This window comes from Protopterus annectens, chromosome 5.part0 (genome assembly GCF_019279795.1).
Source record: "Protopterus annectens isolate FY-2018-M chromosome 5.part0, PAN1.0, whole genome shotgun sequence".
NCBI classification, from domain to species: Eukaryota; Metazoa; Chordata; order Ceratodontiformes; family Protopteridae; genus Protopterus; species Protopterus annectens.
The window spans coordinates 1452082937-1452101849 of record NC_056735.1 but is presented as its reverse complement, the minus strand read 5'-3'; the positions used below and the strand labels follow the sequence as shown (position 1 = coordinate 1452101849).

At 41.8% G+C, this 18913-nt stretch overlaps 1 protein-coding gene across 1 annotated transcript in view; it reads left to right on the top strand.

Moving 5' to 3' along the window:
• SESN3 (sestrin 3) overlaps positions 1-18913 on the top strand; it is a 771776-nt gene that overhangs the window by 355180 nt on the left and 397683 nt on the right. Inside the window, exon 2 of the mRNA XM_044071268.1 lies at positions 317-382. Within this exon, the coding sequence (XP_043927203.1) occupies positions 317-382 (66 nt within the window). The remainder of the gene's footprint in view (positions 1-316; positions 383-18913) is intronic.

Here is an 18913-nt window from a genome sequence, read left to right as displayed (position 1 = left end):
TTGAGATGCTGAGGATGCCTGTCATGGTTTTAGATGCTCCAAGACTGACTCTCATCTCTGTAGCATTCATTCTGATTTAAAATTAGGGATGCGTGGACAGCTTCTGTTAATACCACCTTCTGCATTCTTGTGTAGAGCCTCGTGGATTACATAATCACTCTGATGAATTTCTTAGCTGGCTAGCTAATGCGTATAAATTGTCATGCTCAACCAAGCCTTTACCTGTAGAATGTATAAAATGTAATCAGAGTCCATTTGTTACTGAAGTATTACTGTAAACTTCAATTTTAATTTAATATTTCTCACCTTTCCACAGGGTACAGAAATGAGAGGTCCTCAGCAACTGACCAGTGGACCAAGTGCATTTATATCAGAAACAGAGGTAACCTACTGTATTAACTTGTGACTAACTGTGCATGGGTCTGCTAATGTTTGCATGTGTAATAGTGTTTCATTTTTGTTGTGTGTGATGGACACTTGCTAGATGATCTCTCTTCATCCCTGCTTTAACTACACAGAGAAACACACTAGTGACCACAGTTTTCCAACAATGGTACCTCATACATGGATGGGAATCCTTAACAGTGCATCTTGATCAATGCTGACCTTCAAAGAAAATTCTGAATCTGTCTGAAATAATTCCTTCCTCATTTTTCTGTGCATTGTACTGGGATTACCCCATGTCTGCCCAAGGAACCATATGAGCTAGGTGGTCCTGTATAACTCCAGGTTTTTACAGATGTCAAAAGTGAAGAACAAAGGCATACATAGGATACCCTCATTCCATTCCCTTTACTATCTCACGTTAGAAGAGTAGAGAAATTGCTGTCTATATCCATATGTTTGTGGCTCACTATTCCACCTTAAATTATCCCTTCCAATGTCTGCCCAAATGCTTTTTAGCTTATGTCCTGTATCTTGTCATGGTGCAAGTGTTAATCATCTGCAGTTCTCAGTCACTTCCATTTTGTGCATGTTTACTTATCTTCTTTACTACTCAATTTCCTCTCCACACCTTTGTGCCATACTGTATGCATGATACCATAAAAGGATGCACAAAACCAGTGCAGAATACTGCACCAATTGCAACTGCTTTATCTGAATATTTCTCAAGAAAGATTATATTGTATCTTTACTCTAAATGCAGTTTTTTGAAAATGTGTACTTTGTTTGGTGTATATACTTCTGTTATCTTCCTGTGCTGAACCTGAATGCAGTCTGTCTGGATCTGTGCTCTGACCCTGTTAACATGAGTAATGGTTTGCTAATTGCTTGGGACTGGATTCATATGCAATTCTTTAACAACTTTGTTGTGTACAGTGTTTACTGCAAAAAAAGTAGCATAAGAGTGTGGGTGGAGATGTGGGGTGGAGTCGCATGTCATGAGTGACAGCGGCACACTGTAATGAAATCTTAATGAAGTTTTCAGTCAGCATGTCTGCGTCTTTGTGTTAAATATAAATTTTAAATAAAACCTATATGTACATACTGCAGTTAGTTACCAGCTTAGACTTAAATGCTATTTAAGGGTCTTTCAGCATCTTAAGACATTGCCTAGTCTTCATTTCTGTCTGTTAAAAAATCCAGTGTATTTTGCAACACCAGTACCTGATGGTAATAACTTTTGCCAGTGCTGTAGAGAAATGAAGGTCGGCCCAGGCAACCCAAGTTCAAATAGCAACTCAGGTGCTTGATAGCACAGAGAGGAAGGATGGGCAACTTGGGGGTAGGTATATGCATTCTACACATCCATAAGGTTGATCCCCAGTGGCGGTTGGGAATGTGAGGAGAGTGTTGTCCACATGTGGTTGGAATGTGGCCAAGTGGCACACAAAGGCATGAGTGATAAAATCATCACTGCCTATTACATGTCTCTCCTGGGATGGTACTAGCGTGCACTGGGTGGGTGCTTAGGAGAAAACATTTCCCAGCAGTGATATGATGCTGCCCCATGTAGCCTTGATCTTTTTACCAGCCTCCATATATGGGTCTGAGTTAGTCCAGTAGTGGCTAAGCTACATTGGTAGATGTGATAGATGAGGTGAGGCGATTGAAGCAGCTGTTGGCAGCTACAGAAAGTCAAAACTGTGGCAAAAGCAGTGACAATAGTGCTTTAAAATGAGAAGTATTTTGCATAGTCTTAGTGAAGACTGTTAACTGAAGAATGTTTATGCCACAGCTGTGTTTAGTCTTTTATAGTTTAAAATTGCTACAGCTTTATAACGGTTTTAAAAAAAAAGTAAAGATTCAGACTTGTCACCAAATGTAATGTCTTTGGACTGACTGGAGTTCAGTTAGTGGCCCTGACACTGGAGGACTCGAACGGATGGAGGAGAATGAAGGGACAAATGCCTGTTCGCCTCTCCTAGGGGTGTGGGAGGGGGTTCCTGCTCATTGCTTGGTGAATTTCCCTTTGTGGAGATTAGAGAGACCACCTGTTTTATTTTGGGTATAGGGTCCCTTTGCAGAAATGACCCCCCCAGCACGTAGCTGAATGTGCATAGCTAGTGTCAGGGAAAAAAGGAAAATATGAATTCTCGCTGATGGCTGTCTAAATGACAGTCCCTCCCAGTCGACCATCTCCCTAGCAAAGGGGATCAAATCAGCAAATTGGTTTGAAAGGCCTGATGGCTGACAAGCAGTAGGGGTAAAAAAAGATGCCAAAAGAAAAGGAAACAACATTGCAAAAGGAGAGAGAAATGTGTTTTATATAAATGTGCTCCAAATGTGCAGTAAGATGAGGTACGCAGTCACATTGGTGCTGTGTAGATGTTGGCCACTTGGAGGGGTAAGGATGTAAAATGCCCTCCTGTCATGCAGCAGAACAGTGGCTTACAACTGTTTGGTTCTTAACCTCCATTACAGCTGCTGTAAGACTAATAAGATGGAGTAATTAGAGACCATGTTAGTGGTTGGTGCAGAGGAGCAGAAAACAAAAAAAGCTGATAAAGGGGCCAAATGTGCTGTAAATCTTGTTCTATAAAGATTCTGTTGTGCATTATGCACTGGCACAATTGCTTCACACCAAGCTTGTTAAGTTTTATAAAAGAATGTTTGTGAAAACTGATATGTAGTTATTCTTCTATGAATGCACCTCTGTCACAATTACACTGTGGATGTGCAAAGCAAACTAAGGTGTATGAGGTCCTGGAGGTCATCATCAACTCACTTTTTCTGTTTTCTCCCTTGAGTTGGGGTGTCATGTCAACTGTTGCCATTGTTCTCTATTCCATGCCACTCTCCTACCATCTACAACAGTCATGCCTGATTGTTGCAGCACTTCCACAATCCATTCGTTTCTGCTTGAAACCTCATTTCCTCTCGTTTTCTTCATGTATGTCACAAATCCTCACAAAATTGTCTTCTACTTTCCTGCACATATGACCTAAACTACAGCAATCTTTGTCTTTGACCTTCTGTACATTTGGAGCTGTTTTGGTTTCTGCTGTGGTGTCCTAGTGTTTTTTTTGTCTGTCCCACAGTGTGCATCCCACCATCCATGTGAGACACTTTATCTCCATCACCTCTAGCTTCCTCAACTGCTGTGCCTTCACTTCACAGGTTTCTGTACTATACAGTAGTACTGGTTTGTGCACCTTACTTTTCAGCTTCTTTAACATTATTCTCTCACAAGCTACCCCTGATGCTATGTGGTAGTTGGTTGCACCCCCAATGATTGTAACTTTGACTTCCTTATTTAGACTCCCCTTCTCAACATTTCCTCTGAAATAACTTGAAGTGGTTAACCTGTTCCAGTATTTTCTCTTCTCTCTCGATTTTCATAGCTAAGCTCTGTAGCAAAAAAGTTAAGCAGGACCAAAGCACTCCCCCACTAATTCACATGATGGGTATTCCACATGTAGACATCTTGCTTCTAGGATTAACAGACAACTGAGACTGTTTACTTCAGGATCCCATGTAGGGAGGCTGTGGTGGTGGCTGCCGTCTGTATAACTTGGACACAACTTGGACAGAGCATTTCTTTTATGCCTTCCCTTCTTGATCAACAGACAATGAGCAGAGAAAAAAACAAAGCTGCTCCTCCTGGTCCTTCTTTTGACTGAGATGGCTTTGGTTTTAACTACGTACAGAGATAACAGAGGGATACCACCAGACACTCCTAGACATGGTAGACCTACTTGATGTCTCAGGAAAATGACTCTCATTTACTACAAACTGCAGACCTTGAGACTGACAGTTTTAAGGATAGGTTATTAATGCCCGCTTGTACCAGTACACTGAGGACGGGCTCAGTTTTTTAAAGTATCCAAGAGATCTGCCACAGTGAAGTCTTATGTCTACAAGTTGAGAAGATTCTCCTTCTCATGACAAAAAGAGGACAAGTCCCCAGGAGAGCAGAGGTACCCCTGATCCCACAATACTCATGAGATCTACTTAAGGCTGGACTAGCATATAGCTCTTTTAAGGTATGCCTCTCTTTGATTTCTTCCTGTCTGTCTTTAGAAGGGTAGTTGGTTTTGCCTTGGGTTTATCTCCTATTTATTTATTTATTTTACATTTGTTTACTGTGAACGTCCGACTGGGATAAGAGCCATTTTTAGTAGAGCTCCATATAGAGATTGTACAAAAATTATACAAAAAGTATACAAGACGTACAGTACACCAGAAATTACATTCTATGCTATTATAGCTGACATTTGTATTATACAGTCATCTGATATAATTTGTTATTGTAGTGTAGACATTGTAGTTACTCAAAGTAAGCTGAGGAAGTGTTTGTAGGGGGAAATTGGATAGAAAAAGATGATGTTAGAGATTATCTAGACATGAGAGAGAGAGCACAGATTATGAGGTGGTCAGTGAAGAAGAAAATGTATGACCAGAAACTATTAAAAATAGTTAGCCTGGAGTAGTACAGGAACAAAGCCAGGTAATATTAAGATCATTTTTAAGAATCGTTTTGAATTGGTTGGTATTTGTGTTGGTTATGATGCTGTGAGGTAGTGAATTCCACCTTCTTGCTACAAGATGAGAAAATAGGGAGTCCCCTGCAATATTAGTGAATTTTGGACACTTGTAGTAGAGATTAATTTGTTGACCAAAGACTTTGATTTGTGGTATGGGCTGGAGAATATTTAGAAGGGAACCCACCCAGACTGAATGATACTGTATCTATTCTTCAAGTTTTTAAATTAATGGCAGCTAAATTGAAGATTTTTTTTTGAAGTTTTTGTGCATAACTTGTATAGTTCTTTAGATACCCTGAATATTATAATCTTTAGGAAGTCATTTATTGGGAATTTAATATAAATAAGATTCTTAAAATGTTTGTATTAAAAAAAATTCTTACATACCTAAACATTATTTACAAAAAAAGAAGCTTTTTAGATTTCATTATTTAGTCATTTTTATAGAAAAATTATAAAGATTTTGAGTACTGTTTGTTTAAATTTATGTTTTAAAAGGAAATGATGTAGTATGATGGTGGTTCTGAGGAAGTTTCGCAATTGCGGAACGAAAACACTTAACTCATTTACTAAACGGATTCAAAAGTTTTGTTGGCATTGTTTTGTGTCTGAACACTAGAGTATGAACTGGTTATCTGTTCCTGTACCTACATGTTGGCATTTTGTTGTTGGCTTTTACAGCGTTGATCCTTTTTTAGGTGTTTGGCACCATTTTGTGCAGCCTTTGGTTTACTCCTTTTTTGCTTCAGAAAAATGTGTAGATTTATTTGTATGGAAAAGGAATCAGGATTAGAAGCCCCTCAGGAAATGTAAGTGTGGGACCAGAGTCTTACCTCCAGTATAAACATACACTGTGCATGAAGTATTTTGGTGAGAAGCATTTTTCTAAGTAGTGCAAGATTTGTGCAGCTTTCAAGTTTTTTTTTTTTTTTAAATTGGTTAGCTTGTTGTTTATGTTATCGTTGTTGTTAATTGGCCATTGCTGTAATTATGGAATGTAAGAAGGTTAAAGAAAAGAGCCTTTAGAAGTGTCTATAGTGTAAGCACAAAATCTCTACCATAGGATTTGCACAATCAGTATGTTATATGGGGTCTACTTTAATTAAACGAAAGTGGAATCGAATCCGTCAACACATAAACAGCGAAATGCAATAACGTTGAACACACAAAACTGCAATAGTCTGCCAACCCCACCGCCTGTAACATACTACCTACGCAAACACAACAAAAAACACATACACTAATCAAAACCCGTAACATACTACCTACGCAAACACAACAAAAAACACATGCATACACTAACCAAACCCTACTACTAACCCTAAATTAAAGCACCAAAACCCCACTTGTAACCCTACACTAAACCCCACATACACAACCATCTATGCACTGCCCTTAACCCCTCCCTTAACCCTAAGGTCCGTAACTACCGCACACTAACCCTACAGAACTGTACCCACCCAAAGTAAATCTTCCACACACATACAATTAACAAAACCCTACACTAAACCTTACATACATTACCTATCTATGCACTTACCTTAACCCGCACCCTAACCCTAAGATCTGTAACTATCGCACACTTACCTTACAGAGCTATACCGCAGATGGGCCAACTATGACAATTCGACATTTCCGATTTCGCTATTTAGTGCGTTCGACATTTCCATGTTTCGCTGTTTACGTGTCGACTGATTCGTATTCGACGGATTCCGCTTTCGTTTAATTAAAGTAGACCTGTTATATGTCTGAGTATGGAACACCTTGTGCATTGTCTGATAGAAAGAACAAATTGGTGATTAAAGGCTTGTTGCCCCCTGGATCTTGAGGCAGAAAAATATAAAAAGGATGCAAACCACAAGAGTAAAGAAAAAGGCTGTTCTATTGCAAACACAAGGACCTAGATCTCAAAAAGAGGGTGCTGGAGGAACCCCCTGGTATTGGAACCTCAAAAATCTTCATGTTGGAGCTACCTAGTTCTTCAGCTCTTTTGACTTCTCTGACAACAACCAGGCCTCCCTCAGATCCAATTGTTATTGATAACCAGTCTTAGACACCAGATTCACAGTACCTCCTCCTTTCAAGATTGCCTTATAGACCCCAATCTGAAGACTTCTTCAATCAGTTTCTTTAGGAGTGCTTCTGGTTTGGAGTTGGATAATGCGGTGATGACATTAATACTCAGATCAATATGGGTGTTCTCTTGCCCCCATCATTTCAAAGGATGGAGCAGGCCAGTTTGTCATTCCCATTACTTGCTCCTTCCCCAGTCTGACTTTCCAATCTGATGGTATCAGGGATGACTGCCTGTTGCAACCCTGCATTTGGCTCTGAAGTTTTCCAGTCTGGTTCTGTCTACCCTAAGGTTGTCAGATTCAAGTGGATGTCTGTACCAGCTTCTCATCATCTTCACTTCAGTACAGTCTTGGACCCCATTGAGTATAATGCCTTTTTCAGTGAGGAATTCTTCTGCCTGTGAGGCTGTGGTGCAGATCCCCCTCCACAAGTCCATATGCTGTGTCAGGTTCAAGGATTCCTTTGTCATGGCCAAGGAACTGTGCTGGCTTTTGATGGAGGTTCTTTGGATCAGGGGAGATGTACACTCTGCCTTCAAGGTTATTGGGAGGATAATAGCCTATCCTACAAGAGCTGCTACACAAGTTCCACTGGTATGGGGTCCCTCATGAACATCCTTCCATTTATGTTTCAAACCTCTCAAACTTCCCAGGGTCCCGTGTCAGTGCTGTCAACCGTACTGCCCAGCCTCTGGACCAGTCACCTGTGGCATAGATTCCACACTGCCTGAGGTTTCGAAGTGAAATTACAAAAAAGAACATCTTCAATGCAAGTCCCAAAAGGTGGGTGCAGTCCCCTGAATATAACAGGGAAGTGTGAAACTTTCAGTTACACCTAAAAATATTTTTTTGCAAAGGGGCTAGTCCAGCTGCACCACTTCCCAAATCTGTACCAAAAGCAATAATTTAGTAGGAATTTAACTGGATCATAAAATAAAAAAAGTACTTGTGTATTACCATAACCAGATTTTCACGCTAATACCGCTTGATTACCGATGTTGAAATCTGACCGTTAATGCTGCAAAAATGTCATGAAATGTGTTTTCTTTCACACTGAAGGTTGTTTTATGAGGGGTTATCGATAAAACTGGAAAGGTTAGTGTTGCTGTTTATGTATGCACTTTACTACCAGCATGTATGCTGCAATCTCATTTCTGCATTAACTGTAAATGTGAAAACAAATATGTGAACCTTAGTAAAACTACAAACCTCATCAAGGAATTAAACTAGTTTTACACTTGTGATCAAATGTCAGCTTGACCCTTTCAATTCCCCTTGAACTTTTTTTTCAGACCTTAATGCATTATGTGTTATTGCTACTCCTTTCATCAGTAAGGGAGCAACCCTGACAATTGAAGCGTGCGTGTGTAATTCACACAAAACAGGAAGACTAATTGTGCAATTGTTTCTCTTCCTGAATGTAATCCAATGATGTCCTTCAAGGATGCATCTGCAGTCCTAACATATGGGTTGTCCTGCCTCAGGCAGCCCTTCGGTCAGCCGGATTCCAAAGTCTGGGTCTGGCCTCGGCTGATGTCGCACTTCACCCGACGTCATAGCTGCTGTTTATTGGGTATAAAGGCATCAGCCGACGCCATTTTCCTCAGTCTTTCTTGCCGCGCGGTGCCCGAAGCAGAAGCTGTTCGCAAGTGCCGGTTGGTCAGATCAAGAGATTTCTACTACCGAAGACTTCTAAAAAGCTAAGTACCCCGTTGGGGACTCTTTCTTGCCTCAGCCGATGTCAGAAAAAGTAAATAATTGTTTAACTTGTGGGAAACAAATACCTCATAAGGATTTCCACTCTTACTGCCTTCCTTGCTTAGGCCCAGACCACGACGTATCAGCTTGTCTAGCCTGTGCTTCCTTCAACCGACGGACACTTAGACGTCGGTCGGAGTTTGCAGAGGAGTTTTTTGGTCCCGCTTTTGCTTACAAAATGCCGTCGGAGACTCTGACTTCACAATTAGCTAAAAAGCGTAAGGAAAAGGACCGACACTCGCGGCCCGTGGTTTCGGCCGAAGCCACGGTTAAGCCAACCCGCGAGTGTCTCTGTTTCGGCCGAAACAGAGTCTTCGGTTCTTCCTTCGGCCGAAAGCTTGCCTCCGATAGCCGAGACCTCACACAGCATGGCTGAATCCGTTACTGAACTTACCCCTGCTGTAGCAGGCTCCCAGGATTTATCAGATACTATTCCTTTAGACATATCTACTCCTGCACGTGGAGTTGCTAGGCCCCCTGCATCTATGTCTATCAAGGCTTTTTCTAAGGCTAAAGCAGCTAAATCTTCTAAGGCCTTGCCTGCTAAAACCCCCTCACTCAGGCCTACCTCCAGTTCCCAAATGCTCAGCTTGGCTGAGGATCTCATTTCTTTGATCAGGGGATCCCAACCTCACCCAGACAGGGCCTCTCAACCCCCTCCAGAGAAGAGGCCTAGAGCAGAGCCCCCGGATCCTGTTTCTACAGACTATTCCTCGGATGATTCAGAAAACTCAGGTCCTCCAGAAGGCCCATATTCTCCTTATGAGGATTCTGATGCAGAAGACTCCATTCCTTCTGCCTCTCCTCCTGAGGAATTTTCTTTTGGGGAAACCTTACATGCTATGAGAGAGCATTTTCAATGGCAGGGCCAGGATTTTTCAGATTCAAGGAAAAGGCTAAGGACCTTTTTACATTTACCACAGCATAGGCCTTCAATGGCAGGGCCAGGATTTTTCAGATTCAAGGAAAAGGCTAAGGACCTTTTTACATTTACCACAGCATAGGCCTTTAGCCATTCCCCCAGTACTTACAGTTGTTGATGATGCTTTCAATGATGCCTGTACTGCCCCTGACTCTCTTCCCCCGGCCCCTGCCAAGCCCGACCGATATTACAGGGTACCGGACACACACTTTCACTTGTATAAAGCTCCTATTGCAGATCCTGAAACCATTTCACAGGGCCCCAAAGCTGTAGCAGCTGCCTCTGCCAACAACCCCCTCCCCTCTGAAAGACAATCTAGAGCATTAGAGAGATGGGGTAAAAAAGTTTATACTACTGCTACTCTTTCAGCTAGGGCCTTAAACTGTCAATTCCACATGATTCAGTATCAGGAATTTTTGATAGACCCAGCTAAATAAAAAACTGTCCTCTCCTGAACCTATAGACCGTAAGTCCCTTCAAGATTTGGTACATAACACTCAGCAGGTCAGTAATCATTCCTTAAAATGCGGCTATGATGCACTGGAGGCTTCCTTTAGATCAGCTATGACTGGAACAGTGATTAGAAGGCATGCCTGGTTAAAAGAGCAATCCTTACCAGACCATGTAAAGTCAAAGCTTCTAGATGCTCCCATGGAGAAACAAAGTTTGTTTGGTTCCCCTGCACAGCAAGTACTAAAGAAGGTGGAAGAAAAAGCAAAATCTGTCCAAACAGTCAAGGATTTCTTACAGGTCCAGCCTCCGAGGTTTAGTAGAAATTGGCCTTCGAAGAATTGGTCCTTTCCAGACACCTCCAGAGCACAGAGAGGCAGAAATAGGCGCCCTAGAGGCAGAGGTCAATCCAGAGGTGCCTACAGGGGACGTCAGTGGCAGCCTAACAACCAGAGAAGTACTGCCAAAGATTAAACTACGACCACTCCCACAGGACAGACACAATGACTTGACTCTGATACCTACCAGGGAACAACTGCAAGCACCCTTAGGCGGAAAGCTTGCCTTATTTTCCGTAAACTGGCATTACATTACAGGAGACAAATGGATTTTACAGACAATAGACAAAGGCTACAGGTTTCACTTCCACACTCTACCAAAAAAGAGAGGAATGCCAAACCTACCACCAAACCAAAAAACAAACGCTCTAGCACAAATCAACCACCTACTAAGGATGAGAGCTATAGAAAAGGTACTGCCTATGGAACAAGGACAAGGATTTTACTCCAGACTTTTCCTAGTACCAAGGAAAGAAAGCCAGTGGAGACCTATTCTCGACCTGTCCGCTCTGAACACATATCTCATTGTTCCAAAATTCAAAATGCTGACCTTTCAGCAACTTCTTCCCATGCTGGGCAAGGAGTCTTGGCTGGTGACTCTAGATCTCAAGGAGGCATACCTGCATGTCCCTATACGACCAGATTGCAGAAGATACCTCAGATTTCTTGCAGGATCAGAGCATTATCAATTCTCAGCATTGCCCTTTGGCTTATCTACTGCGCCCAGAGTATTCACGAAATGCCTGGCATCAGTAATTGCTCATTGCAGGCTCCAGGGAATTCAAATTTATCCATACCTGGACGATTGCCTGATACAAGCGGACAACAAGACCAAATTAACAAAATATTTGGAAAAGGTTATACAACTACTGCAAGCCCTGGGATACACAGTCAACATGAAAAAGTCAAGGCTGGTACCATCCCAAAGGATAACATTCTCGGGTGCAGAACTGGACACATCAAATCAAATGGCATTTCTCACAGCAGAAAAGCAAAAGCAACTACCACTCTATTTCATGGCATTAACAACACAGAACCAGCTTACAGCAAGGAAAATCCTGCAAGCCCTGGGATACATGGCATCCTGCATAATATTGATTCCACATGCCAGGCTACATATGAGGAAGTTGCAATGGTACCTAAGGAATGTATGGTCTCAGCACAAGCACAGTCTAGAAGCCCAGATTCCAATAATTCCATGCCTGATACAAGAATTCCGGTGGTGGGCTCAGGCCTGTCAGTTGAACAGAGGTCTGCCCTTCCACAAACCTTACCCAAGCCAGACTATCACCACGGACGCCTCAGACCTAGGCTGGGGGGCACACATGGTGGACAAGTGTATACAAGGCCTATGGACACAAGACCAGCTGAACCTACACATAAATCAAAAAGAGATGCTGGCAGTGAAACAGGCACTTCAGACATTCAGACCTTTTCTTCAACAAGGTCATTTGCTGATAAGGACGGACAACACCACAGTCATGTGGTATATCAACAAACAGGGAGGCACACACTCATATCCTCTATGCCGGATGGCAATGGACCTGTGGAATGTGGCCCTGAACCACAACATTCAACTACAGGCCAAATTTGTGACAGGAAAAGAAAATTCACTAGCAGACACCTTAAGCAGAACTACCACGGATGCCCACGAATGGATGCTGCATCCAGACATCTTCAAAACCATTACAAAGAAATGGGGACTACCAGAAATAGACCTGTTCGCATCCCCACACAACCACCAATTGAGGAAATACTGCACAAGGACATACCACCCACTTGCTTGGAAGGTGGACTCCCTATCCTTCAGTTGGGAAAACCTGACAGCATATGCATTCCCACCTCTTCCTTTGATGCACAAAGTGCTACTGAAGATCAAAGAAGATCGCCCAAGGATCATCCTGATAGCTCCAGACTGGCCGAGGCAGCATCGGTACCCGCTACTGAGGAGTATGTCTCGGACACACGCATGGCCTCTACCTCTGGTTCCTTTACTGCTAACACAGAACAACTACAAGATCCTACATCCAAACTTGAAAACACTGCAGCTAGCTGCTTGGAATATTACATAAAGCAAAATAACCCAGACTTATCCCAGAGGGTTAAAGACATTATCCTGGAGGCTCGTAGACCCTCCACAAGGAAGACTTATTCAGCCAAATGGAAAAGATACCTCATTTGGAGTGCAGCAAAAGGAGAAAATGTATCATTAGCAAACCTAGCTAACATCCTGGAATACTTAGCAGAACTTTTCCACAATGGCCTGTCTTACTCCTCCATTAAGATTCATGCATCAGCAATTTCAGCAGAATACAACATGGATCCTCCAGTCTTCTCTCATCCTCTACTCAGGCAGTTTCTGAGAGGAATTAAGAATGTAAAGCCTCCAAGGAAGCCACCTTTGCCTACATGGGACCTTAACTTTGTGCTGGAAAAGTTAACACTTCCCCCTTTCGAACCAGCAGCAACAGTTATCTTGGAAAACTGCTTCCTGCTTGCAATCACTTCAGCAAGAAGGGTTTCTGAATTACAGGCATTAATGGCAGTACAGCCCTTCCTTAACTTCCATCAGGATAGAGTGTCCTTGAGAACAAATCCTACTTTTATGCCAAAAGTGGTCTACAGGGTATCATTGAACCAAGCAATCCACCTGCCAACATTCTTCCCCAACCCACAGTACAGGGGGGAAAGACTACTGCATACATTGGATGTGCACAGGCAATTGCGCTATTATCTGGACAGAACCAAGACCAACAGAAAGACTGACCAGCTTCTAGTAGCGTATGCAACAGGAATGGAAGGAAAAGCAATTTCAAAACAGACAATCTCAAAATGGATAGGAAATTGCATTAGATTTTGTTACTCTTTTCATGGAAAGACAACTCCAGAAAACATCAGACCTCACTCCACAAGGGCTACAGCCACCACTACAGCTTTCCTTCGAGGAGTGGCTACCAAAGACATTTTAGAAGCTGCTGCTTGGAGCTCTGTGCATACATTTGCCAAGCATTATAATCTACCTTTATACTCCAGATCCTGAGCAGGTTTTGCAACTGCTGTTTTGCAAGGGATCTTAACTACACCATAATCATCTTAGTGCCTCCACCCCCAGTTTGGCTATGGTATTCTACCCATATGTTAGGACTGCAGATGCATCCTTGAAGGACATAGTACAGTTTTGTACCTACCATAAATGTAGATGTCCGAGAGGTATGCATCTGCAGTCAGGATTACCCACCCTCCTTCCCCTCTGTGGTACTCCTAGGGTATTTGCCCATCTTGTAGCTAGCTGGGGGAATCTATTATGGTGTATTTGTTTGTATATATGTATATACATGCTTATATTGTTTGCTCTCTCTACTGTTTGGAACCATTTGCATTTATCCAAATTTAGCCTTCCTGGACGGCACCTGGCATCTAGGGCAAGAAACACTGAGGAAAATGGCGTCGGCTGATGCCTTTATACCCAATAAACAGCAGCTATGACGTCGGGTGAAGTGCGACATCAGCCGAGGCCAGACCCAGACTTTGGAATCCGGCCGACCGAAGGGCTGCCTGAGGCAGGACAACCCATATGTTAGGACTGCAGATGCATACCTCTCGGACATCTACATTTATGGTAGGTACAAAACTGTACTTTATTCTTGATTTAGTAAGGACGTAAAATAACAGCTCTCCGTCTTTACTGCACTCATTTTCAGTCCTGCATGCAAATTTCACAACCGCGAAAATCTGGTTGCGATAATACATAAGTACTTAAAAAAAAAATAGTAAAATAGGCTCATACAATGAGCTTCTGACTCTAAACCTACAACAAAAATGTCAAATGTCAGTAACACTGAAATAGTAACGGGATTTAAAACTTGATACAGGAATGTGCAAAATATTTCAGAAATAAAATGGTTCATTTATTAGTACCTAGAGCAAAACCTGTGAAATTATATTTGAACTACAGCACTTTCACCACAGTACATAGTGCCATGATAAATGGGCAGGTATTCAAAAATAAGGTGTACCAAAAGTCATTCAGCACTGAATGTTAAATGTGCAATTAGCAGCTCTATATAAAAATTATTCTGCACTTTAGTCTCTTCTGCTTTAACAGTTAGAATGACAAAAAAGGTGAAAATTAAAATATCTTAAAGCACAGATTATCTGTGACAACCTTGACATAGAACTCCATTAACACATATAACCTGCAAGAAGAGCTATTAACTTCTGAATGCTGCAGTCCAATTCTTTGTGCCTACAGAACTGAAATCACAAAGAAACAAGTACAGAGTATCATAAACAAGTCTGTGCCTTGACTGTTGAGAAAACTGCAACTATTGTGAACCACTCATAACTGACAGTGCTGTAAAATTTGAATCTCTTTCCTCAAACGGTATACAGAATTGCTGAACGGTTTTAAATGTTCATTACACAGCATTTATTAAGTGCAGGTGATTTTTGAAACTTTGTCAGTTATTAGACAATGCTGATAGTACCAGTAACATCTGTTGTTCATCTAATGCTGTATTGAATTCTAATGAATAAAATAACACCGGTGAAAAAATACATCTGAATATGAAATGCAGAATAACAGAGCAAAGAACTGAGATGGACCAAAGAAACGGGAAGTGTAGCCTGGCTAGAAGGGTGAGTTGGCATCAAATGCTTACTGCCACATTTGCTCATTAACTCCTCCAGTGCCCGCTTTTACTAGTCTATCCCGGGGTGTCATGGTCACAGCTAGCGCTTCATTCTGCTTTGCCATGGAGTTGACATACAGTTTCAGCCATCGTGGCATGATCTTCCAATGATGTATTTAACATAGACTTACTCCATACTAGCTGCTAGCTGTCATGATGTAGGCAAATTAGGGGCAGGTATCTCCCTTCTGCTGCTTGAAGTGATTTAGTCAATCACATAACATCATTACGTGAGCCAGAACTGTTACTGTTCTTCCACTTTGTGTTCACAGCCTGCCACAGGTCTTTCAAAAGCATCCATTTGCTTGCAAGTTGTCAATTTCCATTTCAAACAACTTATCTTCTGTTAGATTCCATCCTTTTAGTTCCTCTGTGCTGTCATACTGAAGGGAACATTGTAGTATTGCCAGAAACTGAATGCTGCACTGGATACAAAAATAAACCTGAGATCTTTTTTAATGGGTGAATCTTTTTATTCATATGGTTGTATTGCTTTTCACTGCCACAAATCTGGGCAAATTGTCTTTTCAGACCACGCAGTAGATATATTGTTGACCATCAACATTTTCAAGTTGCCCATTCCAGATGGAGGTTGTTGGCAAAATCCCGCTGCATGAGCCCCACCTGGGGAATAGCGGAGTACTGTAACTCCTGCATCATGGGACTCTGGTACGATGTGCTCTCCCAGGTTTATTCAAGACTGTGTTTGGAAATGGTGTGCACACACTCAGGATTGGTAAGTATTCTATCTGAAAATAAAGTATCAAGTACTTTGTAAACTACAGGTGTATGGAAGTGGGTCTACTTCTTCTAAATTTCAAAGTTACAAAGCTTCGAACTCTTATGGTTGAGACCATAAGATCGAAGTTTTGAAACTTCAAACTGTTTAAATGGAGATCGCCGTACAGCGCGGAATGGTATATTTACTGTTATCCTCCCTGTAGTGCAATCTCAGAGTTGCTATATTTAATTAACCGGGGGCTTGACCACTTGCAAAAACATTTTAAAAAAATTAGTTTTTTATTTACATTTCGAAGTTTCAAAACTTTGGTCTTATGATCTCAGCCTTAAGAAATACGAAGTTTTGAAACTTAGAAATTTAGAAGGAGACCCATGGAAGCCCATGGAAGCACACCCTTGCACAAAGTGTAGCATACTGGATGTTTTGCATGGTACAACAAGGAATGGAGTGATACAAGGATATAAAAAAATAATGCCCCTCCCCTCTAATGGACATCTGCCTTGATTTTTGGCTTTCACTTCCCTCTTCGAATGTCTTAGTATGTTGAGTTCATGAGGAGCTAGTGAGCCAATAGAGAGGCTTGATAGTCACAGGGGGTGGGTGGGACAGAGTGCATAAAGATTAATTAGAAATATGACCTGTGGGTATATAAATTATAGTTTCTTTCAGCCATTAAATAAAATGTAGGACTGGATCTCAAAATGTTCACATGTGCACATTAACATCCAATATAAGCTTCCTAGCATCAATTTATTCTCAAATGCTTTTTGAAGGAATTTTAGATGTATTGTGCTGTAGCACTGGAGCCAGTGTTTTGCATGCCATATTCATGGCATTACATGGCTTTATTTAACATGGTGAGCTTTATTTTGTGCACTTTTTTCAGTCCTGAAATGACAAAGATCCCTTTCACGGTCAACCTTGTATGACTTTGCTGCCTTGTCGGGAGAAGGAAGCATGAATGCTACATGTATGCTTCCCTCTTTATGCAGCTCTGCAGAGGAAGGCTGCACATTGACAGTGCAAGCCAGCATCATAGGTGTATACTAGGCTAATGACCACTGGGGCCTTTATAAGCCTAGCTGTGTATCCAGTGAGTTTTTTGGGGCTTGGAAAGACTTGGCTATTGTGATTAGATGATATAAGCAGCCACCACAAACTGTTAGTGCTGTTGGCCTGGAACACTTCTTCCAAGGATGAACAAATTGGTATCAGAAGCTCAAGGTCATCCCCTCATGCTCAGTCCCTTAGACACCTGTTGGGTCATCCCGATACACCACATGGCAGAGGTAAATTTTCTCCATACTTATCATACTGTATTCCACTAATCCACGAAACGTAGGACTGGTTGTATGAATCCTATACTAGGTTATACTTACCACACATGTAAAATTTGGTATTCCGAGGCTGTGTTCTCAAGTCAGCCATGAAGAACAGACTTACATCAATAAATGTCACCTGGTTAGTAAAATACAGTCACTTGTTTAAATAATGACTATGTATATGTATTATTATGATGCTTTTGCATGGTCAGTCCTGAATACTGACTGCTGTCTGGTGTAGCGGGACGGAGCTGTCCTTGTGCCACAGATGAGCCAGGCATATTTATCATCCCAGGCACTGCTGGTGCCAGCCAGGAAGAGATGGGAGTGAGCATATGAGGTTGTCTTGTCCATCCTGGGGAGGGAGATGGTTTAAATCTTGTGCTTCATTACACAGGGGATTGGTGGGCAGTGGCTCTAGCCAAATAGTGCGCGAGTACCAGCTGAGCATTGTGGGGTTATGGAAGAGCCCACTTGCAGCAGCTTGAAGTTTCTAGGCACTACATTGAGAAGGGAAGGCTGTAAGGAGCATTAGAAATCAAGCCCGTTGTAAGGTTACATCCACTTTCCCCAGCTCCCTCCTGATATCTTCCATTGTTAGGAACAGGGGGAACAAATGGCCACTAGCGGATGTGGACTAATGGCCTTTGGGGAAGGGGTGAAGAATGGTGAACAAAAAACAAAAAGAATGATATAAAGCTTAACATAAAAATCAGGATATAAAACTTCACATAAAATTACCTTTTATAATCAGAAAAAGGAAAGGTATCATTGTCATAAACATGTGGCTGAAAAAAAATAGCTGTGATAAATCAAGTTGTCCTATAACAGATTGCTTAATTTGCAAGGTTGTGTTCACATGATTTTTGTTTCTTAGTTACTGGTCCCGCTGTAGTGGTGCTGCGGTAGCGTTGTTGCCTCACAGCAAGACGCTGTCCCGTTCGATTCTCGGCTAGAGCATCTTCTGTGTGGAGGCATGCGTGAATGGGCGTGCCTTTGTTGAAGGTTGTGCATCAGGGCTTGAAACTCGGCACGTAAAAATCCACTATCAAACATTAACGGACCGGAGTTCCGCTGTGGCGACCCCTAACCGGGATAAGCCGAAAGAGACAACAAGTTAACTGCTTTTCTGACTGAGTGAAAGTAATACAAGATGTCATACTGTGAATTCTGCTTTCATATTTAGGAAATGATGCGTATCTAAAAATTTACAGCTGTCCTGTTTGTGAGTATTTCAACTGTAGTATTCCATAGATTTGCCTAAACTTTAGGTTTGGTATTGTGTACTGATAAATGACAAGGCTGTGTTTGCAGAAGGAAAGCATGCTTTCATAGCACCTTCAGTTCATATCTCTACTTCAAACTGTCTGTCAGCTAATAAGGACTTGCCTTATGATCAAAGGTGAACATTTTCATTCAAAGTAATGCCAGGCAGAGGATTTCCTCTGCCTTTGTGTGTGCATGCATGTGTGTGTGTGTATGTAAAATATTACCTTAAAATCATCATGCTAAGGAGTTCATAGCTGAAAGGAAAAGAGTTTTACGGGACACCATGTTAGTCCAGAGGCAGTGGCATAGAATGCAGGAGATCCACCAATATTTTCTTTCATATTTTATTGTCCTCTGAGCAGGTGCACATGGTAGCAATACAGCAGTCAGATAAGAATAATGCATTTATCAGAAGTGC